Genomic DNA, 16,774 nt, shown 5'->3' on the forward strand with positions numbered 1-16,774 from the left:
TCACAAAAAGCCCTAAATGCAAATATTTTCTCATTGTTCCTCATGTATACTATATCAACTTCCAGGCCTTAAATGTCTATTTTGGGGGTTAGAAATTTTTTTTTGTCTTTTTGTCTTTTGTAGGGCTGCATTCACAGCATATGGAGGTTCCCAGGGTAGGGGTCCAGTCAGAGCTGTGGCCACCAGCCTATGCCAGAGCCACAGCAACACGGGATCCAAGCCGCATCTTCGACCTCCACCACAGCTCATGGCAACGCCAGATCCTTAACCCACTGAGCAAGCCCAGGGATCGAACCTGCAACCTCATAGTTCCTAGTCAGATTCATTAATCACTGAGCCATGACGGGAACTCCAAGGGCCAGAAAATATTAATTACATTGCAGTGATATTGGAGTTCCCGTCATGGCTCAGTGGTTAACGAATCTGACTAGCACCTATGAGGACACAGGTTCGATCCCTGGCCTCGATTAGTGGGTTAAGGATCCGGTGTTGCCATGATCTGTGGTGTAGGTTACAGACGCAGCTTGGATCCTGCATCGCTGTGGCTGTGGTGTGGGCTAGCAGCTACAGCTCTGATTCACCCCTTAGCCTGGGAACCTCTATATGCCTGGGATGCTGTCCTAAAAAAGCAAAAAGAAAGAAAGAGAGGAAGAGGAAGGAAGGAAGAAAATGCAGTGAGTCAATTTGAGAACAATACCTGAAACTATAAGGGTTTTTTGTTTGTTTGTTTTTTGGCACAATCTCCTTGAGTGCAAAACAAGTGAGTGCAAGAGGTCTACTAAAATAAGGTATGAAGGAGCTAGAGCCCTATGACACAATTAACTAGCCTAGCTCTTTTTTAGTTCAGAGTCCCAAACTGAAGAAAAACCACTGGGAATAAAATCCAAATTGAGCAGAAGAAGAATTATAGAGTCAAAGGTTATAGAAGATCCGGATGAGTAGGAGAATGTATAGCACCAGGAAATTTCACAGCATATGACATCATATTTTTAAACATTTGACAGAAATAACAGAAGAGAATTCTAGAACTGTGAAAATAGAAAAGCTATCCTGACCCAGTACTCTTATCTAAAAAAGTCCTGGAAAACTAATTTCACATAAAAATGAACAGCAGAAAAAGATCGCAGTTGAATCCAATGGAAACCTATTTAAAAAATGAAAATAAGGATGGGAATAACGTCTCCACAGACAATGAAAGTATGCCAAAAAACATGCCCACAAAACAAATGAAAGAAATAACCTAATATTTCAAAATCAGTTAAAGGTGGGAGTTCCCTGGTGGCTTAGCTGGTTAAGGACCTGACTTGTCACCACTGTGGCATGGGTTTGTTCCCTGGCCCTGGAACTTCCACATGTCACAGTGTGACCCAAAAAAAGTTAATAGAGAATGATGGAACAAATGAAAGAACAACATAAATGAGTTAATAGACCTCAGAAAATTATTAGAAATAAAAAAATTATATATCAAAAATTAAGTTTAACTAGAAGGAGCACAGTAGTTCCTTAAAGCATGTAGGTTAAAAAAAGAGGAAATTTTTTAAAATAAATAAATAAAGAGCTCTTTCACTCTCCTAGCCACAACAGTCAGACAAAAAGAAGAAATAAAAGGTATCAAAATTGGAAGAGAAGAGGTAAAATAGTCATTATATGCAGATGACCTGATACTATATGTTGAAAACCCTAAAAGCTCCACACAAAAATTAATAGAACTGATGAACGAATTCAACAGGGTAGCAGGATACAAGATTAACATAACAGAAATCGGTTGCATTTCTTTACACTAACTGAAAAATCAGAAAAGGAATGTTAAAAAAAAATCCTTTTAAAATTGCCTTTAAAAAGTAAAATACAGGAACAACCTAAATGTCCATCATCAGATGAATGGATTAAGAAGATGTGGTACATATATACAATGAAATACTATTCAGCCGTGTTAAGGAAATAATGCCATTTGCAGCAAATGGATGCGACTAGAGGTTATCATACGAAGTGAAGTCAGTCAGAAAGAGAAAGACAAATACCATATATCACTTATATGTGAAATCTGAAATATGGCACAAATGAACCTATCTGCAAAACAGACTCTAGACAGAGAACAGACTAGTGGTTGTCAAGGAGGAGTGGGATAAAGTGGGAGTTTGGAATTAGTAGATGCAAACTATTACATTTAGAATGGATAAGCAGTGAGGTCCTACTGTATAGCACAGGGAACTATATCTAATCTCTTGGGATAGAACATGATGGAAGATGGTATGAGAAAAAAAATGTATATGACTGGGTCACCTTGCTGTACAGCAGGAAATGGCACAATATTGTAAATCAACTATAATTTAAAAATTAAAAGTAAAAAAATTTAAATAAAATACTTAGGAAGGCTGAAAACTATAAAACATTAATAAAGAAAATTGAAGATTATTGAAAGAAATAGGAAGATATCCCATGCTCTTGGATTGGAAGAATATGTTAAAATGGCCTTACTACTTAAAGCAGTCTTCAGATTTAATGTGATCCCTGTCAAAATACCTATGACATTTTTCACAGAGCTAGAAAGAATAATCCTAAAATTTATATGGAACTGTAAAAGGCCCAGAATTGCCAAAGCAATCCTGAGGGAAATGAACAAAGCAGGAGGCATAACTCTCCTAGACTTCAGACAATACTACAAAGCTACAGTAATCAAAACAAAATGGTATTGGCACAAAAACAGACATATGGATCAGTGGAACAGAATAGAGAGCCCCAAAATAAACCCACGCACCTACAGTCAATCTTCAACATAGGAGGCGAGATATACAATGGGATAAAGACAGTCTCTTCCACAAGCAGTATTGGAAAAGTTAGACAGCCACATGAAAATCAGTGAATTTGGAACATTTCTTCACACCATACACAAAAATAAACTCAAAATGGCTTAAAGACTTCTATATAAGATACCATAAAAGTCCTAGAAGAGAACAAAGGCAAATCATTTTTTTTTTTTTTTGACTTCTATATAAGATACCATAAAAGTCCTAGAAGAGAACAAAGGCAAATCATTTTTTTTTTTTTTAAGGGCCGTAACAGCATATGGAAGTTGCTAGGCTAGAATTGAATTGGAGCTGTAGCCAAAGGCCTATACCACAACCATAGCCACTTGGGATCTGAGCCTCACCTGTGACCTACACCACAGCTCACTGCAATGCCAGATGCTTAACCTTTGAGCTAGGCCAGGGATCAGATCTACACCCTCTCGGATACTAGTCAGATTCATTTCCACTGTACCACAATGGGAACTCTGGCAAATCATTTTGTGGTGTAAATTGTACCAGTGCATTCTTAGGTCAGTCTCCCAAGGCAATAGAAATAAAATAAAAAATAAACAAATAGGACCTAAACAAACTTACAAGCTTTTGCACAGCAAAGGAAACCATAAACAAGATGAATAGGCAACCTATAGAATGGGAGAAAATATCTGCAAACATGTGACCAAAAAGGGATTAATTTCCAAAATATACAAACAGCTTGTACAAATCAACAACAACAACAACAAAAAAAACCCACCCAGTCCAAAAAATGGGCAAAGGACCTAAATAGATATTTCTCCAAAGAAAACATGCAGATGGTCAATAGGCACCTGAAAAGATGCTGTTCAACATCACTAATTATTAGAGAAATGCAAATCAAAACTACAATGAGATATCACCTCACACCTGTCAGAATGGGCATCATTAAAAGTCTACCAATAATAAATGCTGGAGAGAGATTAGAGAAAAGGAAATCCTCCTACACTGTTGGTGGAAATGTAAGTTGGTGCAGCCATTATGGAAAATAGTATGGAGGTTCCTCAAAAAACTAAAAATAGAGTAGCTATATAATCCAGCAATCCTACTCCTGGGCACATACTAGACCAAACTGTATTTTGAAAAAGATACATGCACCTGTAAGTTCATAGTAGCACTATTGACAGTAGTCAAGTCATGGAAATAACTTAAATGTCCATCCACAGATGAATGGATGAAGAAGATGTGTTACCGTTTTGGTTTTTTGTTTTTTGGGTTTTTTTTGGTGGGGGGTCGGTCTTTTTGCCTTTTAGGGCCACACCCGTGGTGTATGGAGGTTCCCAGACCAGGAGTCCAGTCAGAGCTGTAGCCACCAGCCTACACCACAGCTCACAGCAACCGGATCCTTAACCCACTGAGTGAGGCCAGGGATCAAACCCGTGTCTTCATGGATGCAAGTCAGGTTCACTAACTGCTGAGCCACGATGGGAACTCCTGATGCGTTAAACATATGCAATGGAATACTATTCAGCCATGAAAAAGAAAGAAATTATGCCATTTGCAGCAACTCGAATGCAATTAGAGATTATCATACTAAGTGAAGTAAGAAAAAGACAATACCATATATCACTTATATATGGAATCTGAAATATGCACAAACTTATCTATAAAATAGAAACAGACTCACAGACATAGAGAACAGACTTGCGGTTCCCTGGAGGGTGGGTTCAGGGGGAGGGATAGAGTGGGAGATTGGAGTTAGCAGTAAGCAAATGCAAGCTAGTATATATAGAATGGGTAAACAACAAGGTCCTACTATATAGTGCAGGGAACTATATTCAGTATCCTGTGATAAACCATGATGGAAAAGAGTATGAAAAAAAATGCATATGTATGTACAACTGAATTGCTTTATTGTACAGCAGAAATTAACATTGTAAATCAATTTAAATCTATACTTCAATTTAAATCTTTTGATTTAAAAAAATATAGAGCTCTTTCCCTTCCACATCCTGATCGATTTTGTTTTAAAGCCGTTAGGTAGAGCATAGCAAGGTAGTAATCTGCATTGCAGGGCTGGGGAGGTCAGGGACAGCTATGGTGACCTGTTAGAACTTAACCGAGATGAGGGTTTCCATAAAGGCAGCTCTCCTGGTGTGAGGAGTTGGAGCCTGAACAAAGTGAAAAGTTTCACATGGAACCGGTCAGAGCCCAGTCTGGAAAGTAGGTGGTGGTAGAAACAGGAAAGTGGATGGTATTTCCATACAAAGAGATTGATCAAATGAATACATGTTAAGGGTAGTGTTATCTGTGATTTTCACTGCTGTAGAAGAGTTCTCAATATGAAAAGGGAGAAAACTAAATATAAACCGTGAAAGATTAGAATTGGCAAAATTGGTGCAAACATGGTTTTTGTTTGTATAAACATAGGAGTTCCCGTCATGGCTCAGTGGTTAACAAATTCGACTAGGAACCATGAGGTTGCGGGTTAGATCCCTGGCCTTGCTCAGTGGCTTAGGGATTCGGTGTTGCCGTAAGCTGTGGTGTAGGTTGCAGATGCAGCTTGGATCCCCACGTTGATGTGGCTCTGGCGTAGGCCGGTGGCTACAGCTCTGATTCGACCCCTAGCCTGGGAACCTCCATATGCCGCGGGAGAGGCCCAAGAAATGGCAAAAAGACCAAAAAAAAAAAAAAGGTTATAAATGTGTATCTGTTTTACATATATATAATTCCTTAGCTCTATCCATTGAGAAAGCCTGGACTTAGTGCCACTCCAGTAGCAATGAGTAGACTTACACTCCAATCTTGGCTTCTAAATACTATTCCCTATCTAAATTACCAAGGCAGAACTTCATCAGCAGTGGTTTATAAGAAACAATGGAGGAGTTCCATCATGGCTCAGCAGTTAATGAACCCAATTAGTATCCATGAGGTCGAGGGTTCGATCCCTGGCCTCGCTCAGTGGATTAAGGATCTGACGTTGCCATGAACTGTGGTGTAGGTTGCAGATGTGGCTCAGATCCCAAGCTGCTGTGGCTGTGTTGTAGGCCAGCAGCTGCAGCTCCAATTCGAGCCCGAGCCTGGGAACTTCCATTTGCCATGGGTGTGGCCCTAAAAAGCAAAATGTAAATAAAATAAAATTAGGAAGGCCTATCCATGTGTGTATGTGAACAAATAAAATAGACTGCATAGTGAGACTGTGTTCCAGTTATTGTTGCTTCATAACTACCCCCTAAACCTCAGTGGATTTAAAACAACCACCATTTTATGGATTCAGTAGGTTAGGAATTCAGCCAGAATTTTGGCTGGATGATCCTTGTGGTATAGATTGACATCACTTAATAGGATCAGCTGATGAGCCGCTTTGGAAGGTCCATGATGAGTTTACTCCCCTTGTCTTCTGACTTTGTTGGTACGAGCTAGAAGTTTGGGCGCAGAGCACTATCACATGATCTCGGAAGAGTGGTGCTTTGAAGGTAGTTGGACTTTTTACGTGGTGTCTGGCTTCCCCCGGATCAGGCATCCCAGGCCAAAGTTCCATGGATTTTTCTGATCTAGTCTGGAAATCACATATGATCATTTCTCTCGCATTCACTTACTTACAGTTAAGTCATAAGACCAGCCCAAATTTAAGGAGAAGGGGATCAGACTCCACCTCTTGATGGAGAAATGACAAGATCACATAATACAAGAAGTGTAGAATACCAGACATCTTTGGAAGAAAAATCTGCCCCAAGCTATTCATATAAAGGCTTCAGTGTGTATATATGTGTGTGTGTGTGTGTGTGTGTGTGTATACACTGAAGCCTTTTATATGCTATATAACATAAAAACATAAAATGTCAAATAGTATGAATAGAAGTGGAGATCATATAAGGTCAAAATTAACTTACCTTAATTGTTAAAACATTTTCTAGATTTGCCAGTAAAGCAAAATCTAACCCTATACAGTATCTTGTAACAAAGAGAAGTTATAAATAAAAGAATCAGATAGCTATAAAAAAAATGAGGGACATCTATGTATGCTGCTATGGAACATTCTTAGTATTACTCCTGTAAGACTATTACTATACTCAATATTAAATATTAAAAGCAAGGTGGAGAAGTGTGTATGTTACTATTTATTTAAGGAGGAGGAGTAATGTATGTTCATGTGTCCATATATTCATAATTATAAAATATATGTATAAGGTATATGTGTTAAAGTAATATAGAATAAGTATAAACATTTCTTGTATATGTTACTTATTAAAAATGGAAAGATAAACTTTATAATGACAAGGACAAAGTAAGAGGGAGAGAGGGACAGAACTTAGACTTTTTTAATATCCCTGTTTTATAGATTTGACTGTGAACTATTTTACCTACCTACGAAAACAATGAACATTTTAAAAAGCAACCATTAAAAATCAAAGTTGAAAATAAAAAAAGAGTACGTGAACTTAGGTATACATCCAGCTGGCAGCACTAACGCCTAGGAAGGAGCCAATCCAAGTGACTTTAAAACAGTATTCAACTCAACTGTATATCCCTAGTATCTAAGGATAAAAAGAACTAGGGAGGATAGCTAACTGTTTTCAGTAATCATGTCATGGTTGTAGTATTGGTATCATTATTTTAAGACTATTGTGAATAAATGTTGAATAAAACAAGGAAGTCATTATGGGGTATGCTCTTAATTCAGTTATCCCCAATGTCTTTTGAGTACCAAAATGCTTTATATTCAAGGAAGAGATTAAGTAAAAGCCTAACAGTCCTAATTTTAAATTAGAAGAACCAGCATACACCCGTGATTCACTTCATATTTTTATCTTTATCTTCATCCATCAGTCTGTCTGTACCTTAGCTATGTCTACGCAGACTTAAGATTTGTGATGTATTGATAATTGTTGAATTGTAATGGAAATATTTATACTGATATGTTTATACTTTAAATCTTCTATTTTTAAAGGACAATAAAAGAATATTTTATTACAAATTAATGTAAGCATTTAAATGTTTCTTGAGTTTTTTGATAGGTTGTTGCTTCAGTTACTCTTGGTACCAAACTTGATTACTGTGGTGAAAGGAAGAGTAACAACAATAATCATGCTCTTTGTCCAATTATTGCAAACTCCAGACAAGTCATTTGCTCTTGCTGTCAGACTGATTTTATAAAAAAATTTGATGGAATCTGACTTGTCTGTAAGACTTTTGGTTTTTGGTTGTTTGTTTGTTTGCTTGCTTACTTGCTTTTTAGGGCTGCACCCATGGCATATGGAAGTTCCCAGGCTAGGAGTCAAATCAGAGCCACAGCTCCAGGCCTATGCCACAGCCACAGCAGCTTGGGATCCGAACCAAGTCTGCAGCCTACACCACAGCCCATGGTAATGCTGGATCTTTAACCCACTGAGCAAGGCCAGGGGTCAAACATATATCCTCATGGATCCTAGTCAGATTCGTTAACTGCTGAGCCACGAAGGGAACTCCCGGACTATTGTTTATCTTTATTTTATTTTATTTTATTTTATTTTATTTCATTTTATTTTTTAGTCTTTTTGCCTTTTCTAGGACCGCTTCCACGGCATATGGAGGTTCCCAGGCTAGGGGTCAAATCAGAGCTGTAGCCACCGGCTTATGCCAGGGCCACAGCAACGTGGGATCCGAGCAGCGTCTGCGACCTACACCACAGTTCACGGCAACGCCGGATCCTTAACACACTGAGCAAGGCCAGGGATTGAAACCTCAACCTCGTGGTTCCTAGTCGAATTTGTTAACCACTGCGCCACAACGGGAACTCCTATTGTTTATTTTAAATAGAGAAAAATGGTGTAAGTGTGTATAACCATGTAATTGCAATATTCTTCAAAAAGTGCTTAAATTTTTTATTACTAGATTTAGTAGTTTTTAATGTATGATAAAAGAGTGCCTCTTCAGCATCATAATTTTGTAAATAAAATTATCTTAAAATATTTATTCCTTCAGATTGCTTTTTATATCTTATTTAGATATTTTGAAAATTTAGAGATTATAAAATGAGTTGAAATAAATTTAATTTCATTTGTTAGTTTTTTTAAGGCATGTTTTCCCCATTATATTGACCCTGTACAAGTTCTATAATTTGAGAATAAAAGGTTAGCTGAGTTCTTTATGGAGAAAAAGTCAGTAAACAAAGTATCTAGTATAAATTATTATAGTCTTCTTTCTTTAAGTATTAAAAAATAGAATAAAGCCTGATTTTTACTCTTAAAATTTTACAGATAAATTCAAAAATAAAGATTGATACTTCTCTTTGATGGATGGAAGTTGTCTTTTATTTTATTAAATGTGATATGAACTTTAAAATACTATACAAGAAAATTCTGTTTTTAGCCAACTCTATAGATTCTTGGTACATTTAGAAGATTGTGAATTTTTAAAATTTGCATATTGGGCAAAATCTTGTATAGATTACTTTTTTAAGATTCTGATCACATTGAATCAATTATAATACAGCTTACATATTTAATACTTTATCCTCAAGTAACATTTTTTAGACTATAAAATAAAAATTTCTTTATTTTTTTCTTTCATCAGAATACAGTCGTTTCGAAGCCAAAATACATGACTTACGGGAGCAGATGATGAATAGTAGCATTAGTTCAGGATCAGGTTCTCTTCGAACTAGCCAAAAGCGATCCCTCTATGTCAGGTAATTTTTTATTTCTAATTATAGCAGTCTTTATGCATGCAAATTCCTTCAGATTTTTCACTATGACTAAGTTTTACTATAGAAAAGTATATTGGAAACTAAGGAAATGTTTTTTATGATTAATTTCCTGATAGTATATCTTTAAGGAATTGAAATATTATGATTTTATTAATGAATGTTATGTAACCTCTTGAATAATAATAGTATAAAGACAAAATAAATATGGACCAGAAATTTTTTTTTGGCCACACCCACAATTCGTGGAATTTCCCAGGCCAGGAATCAAACCTACACTGCAGTTGTGATGTGTACCACAGTTGCGGCAATGCCAGAGCCTTAGCCCACTGCACCACACACTGACTAGTCTAGTGTAGTGTGATATGTCAAATCATCCAACACTTCTATTTACCTGTAGCCTTTTATGATCAGTCTCCATTTGAGTAACATTTATTATTTTTTGTCTTTTTGCCATTTCTTGGGCCGCTCCCATGGCATATGGAAGTTCACAGGCTAGGGGTCAAATCTGAGCTGTAGTCACTAGACTATGCCAGAGCCACAGCCACAGCCACAGCCACGCAGGATCCAAGCCGCATCTGCAGACCTACACCACAGCTCATGGCAGCACCAGATCCTTAACCCACGGAGCTAGGCCAGGGATCAAACCCGAAACCTCATGGCTCCTAGTTGGATTCACCAACCACTGAGCCATGACGGGAACTCCTTGAGTAACATTTAATTACTACAGTAATTTCTACTAGTTCTTCTGTTTTCACTACTGTAATTTATCTCCGCCTACTGGGTTGCTGTACACCTCTAATTGTGAGCATTTGTAAGGTCTTGTGAAGTAAATCTTAACTTCAGTATCCTTGTCTTCAGGATGCTGTTTATAGAGCTTCCTCTGCTCTGCTAAGTTTATTTATCATCATCCAAAAACATGTTAAACTCTCTTTTCTCTTGTTGTCATTTCTCTTTTGCGTTTTTCTTTTTTGTTATTGTCATTTTAGTGAGTTTCAGGGTAGAAAGGAAATACAAGCATTACCTCAGAGATGCTTCACGTTCGGTTCCAAAACACTACAATATGGTGAATATTGTAGTGAAGTAAATCATGAATTTGGAGAGTTCCCAGTGTGTGTAAAAGTTATGTTTACACTATACTGTAGACTATTTAATGTGCAGTAGCATTGTGTCTTAAAAAAAAATACTTCAATTTAAAAATACTTTATTGCTTGATGATTGTCGTACAATTATAAATGAAATAAATTCATTGAGTAATTAAAGAAATACTTTATTGCTGAATGAAATAATGCCATTTGCAGCAACATGGATGGACCTAGAGGTTATCATACCAAGTGAAGTAGGTCAAAAAGAGAAGCCGAATAACATGTATCACTTATATATGGAACCTAAAATATGACAAAAATGAAATTACCTATGAAACAGAGTCACAGACTTGTGGTTGCCAGGGGTGAGAGGAGATGGATTGGGAGTTTGGGATTAGCAGATACAAACTAGTATATATTGGAAGCCATAATGGAAAAGAATATGAAAAAGAAGATATATATATAAAACTAAATTAGGAGTTCCCGTCATGGCGCAGTGGGTAACGAATCCGACTAGGAACCGCGAGGTTGTGGGTTCAATCCCTGGCCTTGCTCAGTGGGTTAAGTATCTGGCGTTGCTGTGAGCTGTGGTGTAGGTCGCAGATTCGACTCAGATCCCACATTGCTGTGGCTGTAGCGTAGGCCGGTGGCTACAGCTCCGATTAGACCCCTAGCCTGGGAACCTTCATATGCCGCAGGAGCGGCTCAAGAAAAGACAAAAAGACAAAAAAAAAAAAAAAAGGAATTGCTAAGTCAAAGGCTAAGAAAAAATGTATATGTATAACTAAATTACTTTGTTGGAATTCCCGTCGTGGCTCAGCAGAAATGAATCTGACTAGTATCCATGAGGACACAGGTTCGATCCCTGGCCTCACTCAGTGGGTTAAGAATCTGGCAATGTGCTGTGGTGTGGGTCACGGACATAGCTCAGAGCCTGCGTGGCTGTGGCCTATGCCACTGGCTACAGCTCCAATTCAACCCATAGCCTGGAAACTCCATATTGCCATGATTGCCACCCTAAAAAGACCCCAAAAAAAGAAAAAAATCACTTTGCTATACAGTAGAAATTAACATAACCTTGTAAACCAACTATACTTAAATAAAATAAATTTTCAAAAAGAAAAAGAAAAAATATATTCACCCCAGTGTTCATAGCATTATTTACAATAGCCAAGATATGCAAGTAACTTTAAGTGTCCATCAGCAGATGAATGTACATACACACACACACAATGGCATACTACTCACCCATTAAAAAAAGAATGAAATTTTTCCATTTGCAGCAAAATGGATAGACTTGAACTGTATTACTCATAGTAAAGTAAGTCAAACAGAAAGAGACAAATACAACATGATATCACATATATAGAATCTAAAAAATAAACTAGTGAATATAACAAAAGAGAAACAAGACTCACAGATACAGAGAACAAACTAGTGGTTACCAGTGAGGAGAGTGAAGGTGAAAGGGGGAAGGATAGGGGTAGGGGATTAAGACATGCAAACTACTATTGATAAAATAAATAAGCTGCAAGGATGTATTCTAAAACACAGGAAATATAGCCAATATTTGATAACTATAAATAGAGTATAACCTTTAGAATTGTGAACCACTGTGTTGTACACCTTAAAATCACATGATAGTGTAAATCTACTATACTTTAATAAAAACGTATCCATGGTAAAAATGTTTGCTGAATGTTTGATAGCATTTTACCCGCAGTAGAACTTTCAAAAATTGCAGTCAGTCCTCTCAAACTCTGCCCCTGCTTTATCAACTAAGTGGATGTAATATTCTGCATCTCTTGTCATTTCAATAATCTTGACAGCATCTTCATCAGGAGTGGATTTTATCTCAAGAAACCATTTTCAGTGCTCATCCAGAAGAAGCAGCTCCTCATCTGTTGAGTTTAAACATGTGGTTAAGTTTTATCATGAGGTTGCAGCAATTCGGTCACATCTTCAAGGCTCCACCCCTTTTCCTCAGGATTCCCTTGGCAATTGTGGGTCTTTTATGGTTCCATATAAATTTTAGGATTCTAGTTCTGTAGAAAATGCCATGGGTGATTTGATAGGGATCACATTAAATATGTAGATTGCTTTAGGTAGTATGGCCATTTTAACGGTATTAATTCTTCTAATCCAGGAGCATGTATTTTACTTTTTTGATTCAACTTTAAAAGGGATTACTTTGTTTTTTTACATTCCCTTTCCAGTGTTTCACTGTTAGTGTAAAGAAAGGGAACTGATTTCTATATATAAATCTTGTATCCTGCTACCTTGTTGAATTCATTTGTCAGTTCTGATAATTTTTTGTGAAGTCTTTGGGGTTTTCTATATATGGTATCATATCACCTGCATATAATGACACTTTTACCTCTACTCTTCCAATTTGGACACCTTTTATTTCTTTTTCTGGTCTGATTCCTTTGGCTAGGACTTCAGTACTATGTTGAATAAAAGTCGTGATAGTGAGGAGTTCTTTGTGGCACTGTGGGTTAAGGATCCAGTGTTGTCACTGCAGCAGCTTGGGTCACTGCTGTGGCATGAGTTCGATCCCTGGCCCAGGAATTTCTACATACCATGGGTGCAGACACACACACACACACACACACACACACACACACACAGCAAAAAAAAAAAAAAATGGTGAAAGTGGGCATCCTTGTTTGTTCCCAATTTTAGTGTGAAGGCTTTCACCATTTTACCATTAAGTATTATATTGGCTCTAGGTTTGTCATAAATATTTTCTTATTATGTTGAGGTATGTTCCCTCTGTACTCACTTTGGTAAGAGTTTTTATCATGAATGGATGTTGAATTTTACCAAATGCTTTTTCTTCATCTGTTGAGATGATCATGTGGTTTTTGTCTTTTCTTTTATTGATGTGGTATGTCACATTGATTGATTTGAACCATCCTTGTGATTCTGGGATGAATCTAACTTGGTGGTGTATGATCTTTTTTGTGTGTGTCATTGGATTCTGTTTGCTGATATTTTGTTCAGAATCTTTGTATCTACATTCATAAAAGATATTGGCCTGTAATTTTTTTTTTTTTTTTTTGGTGTGGTGTCTTTGGTTTTAGTATCAGGGTGATGGTGGCTTCATAAAATGTCTTTAGCAGTGTTTGCTTCTCTTCAGTCTTTTGGAAGACTTTGAGAAGAGTCAGTATAAGTTCTTTGTGTGTTTGGTAGAACTCCAGGCTCCATTTCTAATCCTAGTTCTCCTGCTATTTCAGCCACATCTATAGTTACCTCATCTGCTTAAATCTTGAGCCCCTCAAGTTATCCATGAGTGTTAGAATCAACTTTTTCCAAAATCCTATTAATATTAACATTTTGGAGTTCCTGTCATGGCTCAGCAGTAACGCACCTGACTAGTATCTATGAGAATGTGGGTTCAAACCCTGGCCTCACTCGGTAGGTTAAGAATCTGGTAATGTTGTGAGCTGTGGTATAGGTTACAGATGTAGCTCAAACCCCATGTTGCTGTGGCTGTGACATAGGCCTGCAGCTTCAACTCCAGTTCAACCACTAACCTGGGAATTTCCATATGCAGCAGGTGTGGCCCTGAAAAGACAAAAAATAATAATATTTTGGCCTCTTGGCATGAATCGCCAATATTCTTAATGGCATCTAAAATTGTGAGTCCTCTCTGGAAAGTTTTCGGTTTGCCTTGCCCAGATCCATCAGAGGAATCACCATCTATGGCAGTTTCAACCTTATAAAATGTATTTCTTAACTAATAAGTCTTGAAAGTGAAAATTAGTTCTTGTTCCATGGGCTGCAGAGTGGATGTTGAGTTAGCAGGCATGAAAACAGCATTAATTTCATTGTACATCTCCATCAGAGCTCTTGGATTACCAGATACATCATCAATGAGCAGTGATATTTTGAAAGAAATCTTTTTTTTTTTCTTTAGAGCAATAGGTCTCAACAGTGTGCTTAAATAAGTCTGTAAACCATGTTGTAAACAGATGTGCTATCATCTAGGCTTCATTGTTCCATTTCCAGAGCACAAGCAGAATAGATTTAGCATAATTCTTAAGCACCCTAGGATTTTCAGAGTGGTAAATGAGCTGTGGCTTAACTTATAACTCAACAGCTGCATTAGCCTCTAACAAGAGTGCCAGCTTGCCCTTTGAAGCCAGGCATTGACTTCTCCCTAGGTATGAAAGTTCTAGATGCCATCTTCTAATATAAGGCTGTTTCATCTATATTAAAAATCTGTTATTTAGTGTAGCTAGCTTCATTACTTATCATAACTAGATCTTCTGGATAACTTGCTGCAGCTTCTACATCAGCCCTTGCAGCTTCACCTTGAACTTTTATGTTATAGAGGCGGCTTCTTTCCTTAAACTTTATGAACAAATCTAGCTTCAAACTTTTCTTCTGTAGCTTTCTTGCCTTTCTCAACCTTCACAGAATTAAAGAGAGTTTGGGCCTGGCCTTGCTCTGGATTACATTTTGGTTAAGAGTGTTGTGGCTGTTCTGATCTTCTATCCAGACCGCTAAAACTTTCTCCAGATCAGCTATAAGGCTGTTTCATTTTCTTCTTATTCATATACCCTCAAGTAGCACTTCCAAGTTTTTTTTAGCTTGGCTAACTGATGCAAGAGGCCTGGCTTTTGCCCTGTCTTGGCTTTCAGCATGTCTTCCTTACTAAGCTTAATCATTTCTAGCTGATTTAAAGTGAAAGACCTACGACACTTCCTTTCACATGAAAACTTAGAGGCCATTGTCCTAGTTCCAATATTGTGTGTCAGGGAGTAGCGAGGCCCAAAGAGAGGGAGAGAGTAATAATGAAAAAGTTTTAAATACTGAAAAGAGTTACCAAAATATGACACAGAGATAGGAAGTAAGCAAATGCTTTTGGGAAAATGACACCAATAAATTTAAGGTTACCGCAGGGTTGCCACAGAACCTTCAGTTTGTAAAACGCATGCACGTGCGCACACACACACATACGCAATATCTGCCAAGTTCATTAGAGCAAACTGCAATAAAATTAGGTATGCCTGTAGACACATGTAGCCAATCTGCTGTAGTTAACCAGAAGTCTTATGGTTCTTATTAGTAAATGGTTTTTTAATTTCAAGTGTAAAAATAAAGTTATGGCTATGAAAGCCCACAAAAAAGTATGAATGATACCTTTTTATAAAGTTCTGTAACAAGTAGAATCATACATAATTACTTAGTTATCCATATGTGTGTGATAACACTAAACCAGCAAAAACAGGGTCAGGGCAAGGAAATAATAAACACTAAGTTCAAAATGGTGATTACCTTCTAATAGTGCTTTACTCCTAATGTGAGGGTAGCAGGAGCAAGGGGAAAAATACACAGGTGAATGAGTTATTGATAAAAGTTTTGTGTTGGGTTGGATGGTAAATTATCAGATGTTCATTATATTCTTATGATTAATAACTCACGTAATTATTCCATGAGTTCCTTTTTTATGAATCAGAATATTAAAGAGAAAGTTTAAATGCTAATATAGGGGGTAGAGATTGTGATTTCTCCATTGCTCTTCAGTAATGTAGTTGTTTTGCTTTTATAATTCAAAAGATTGATTTATATTAGTAAAAATGTTAAGATGTAGTATTTACCCTTTTCTAAATATCTTTTGACATTTATTCTACCTTTTAAGGTACTTTATTTGCTGTTTTATATTATGATGTTTATTTATATCCTTTCATCTGTTATCTTTATCTTCATCATATCTATTCATTGCCTTTTTAAACACTTAGAAAATTACTTAAAAGAAAAAAAAAAAGAGTTCCCGTCATGGTGCAGTGGAAACAAATCCAACTAGGAACGATGAGATTGCAGGTTCGTTCCCTGGCCTTGCTCAGTGGGTTAAGGATCTGGCGTTGCTGTGGCTGTGGTGTAGGCCCACAGCCATAGCTCTGATTAGACCCCTAGCCATGGAACCTCCATATGCCATGGGTGCGGCCCTAAAAGGACAAAAAAAAAAGAGGAAAATTACTGACTATCCAACCTTTGTAGGGAGTTCCCACTGTGGTACAGTGGGTTAATGGTTTGGCTTGTCTCTGGTTCAATCCCTAGCCTGCTGCAGTAGATCAGGCATCTGGCATTGCCACAGCTATGGCATAGGCTGCAGCTGCTTCTCAGGTTCAGTCCCCTTGCCCAGGAACTTCCATATGCCGTGGGTGTGGCCAAAAAAGGAAAAAAAAAATATTTGTGTTATTTGAGGTTAGCAGTATTTTTCTAGTAGAAAGCTG

General features: G+C 37.3%; 1 protein-coding gene across 12 annotated transcripts in view; it reads left to right on the forward strand.

Annotated features, from left to right (window-relative positions):
• DLG1 (discs large MAGUK scaffold protein 1) overlaps positions 1-16,774 on the forward strand; it is a 257,730-nt gene that overhangs the window by 183,611 nt on the left and 57,345 nt on the right. For all 12 annotated transcript variants that reach the window (XM_047789292.1, XM_047789308.1, XM_047789319.1 and 9 more), the window contains one exon: positions 9,315-9,429. In XM_047789292.1, coding sequence (XP_047645248.1) covers positions 9,315-9,429 — 115 coding nt within the window. The remainder of the gene's footprint in view (positions 1-9,314; positions 9,430-16,774) is intronic.

The sequence above is a fragment of the Phacochoerus africanus genome, chromosome 1 (genome assembly GCF_016906955.1).
Source record: "Phacochoerus africanus isolate WHEZ1 chromosome 1, ROS_Pafr_v1, whole genome shotgun sequence".
In the NCBI taxonomy this organism is placed as follows: domain Eukaryota; kingdom Metazoa; phylum Chordata; class Mammalia; order Artiodactyla; family Suidae; genus Phacochoerus; species Phacochoerus africanus.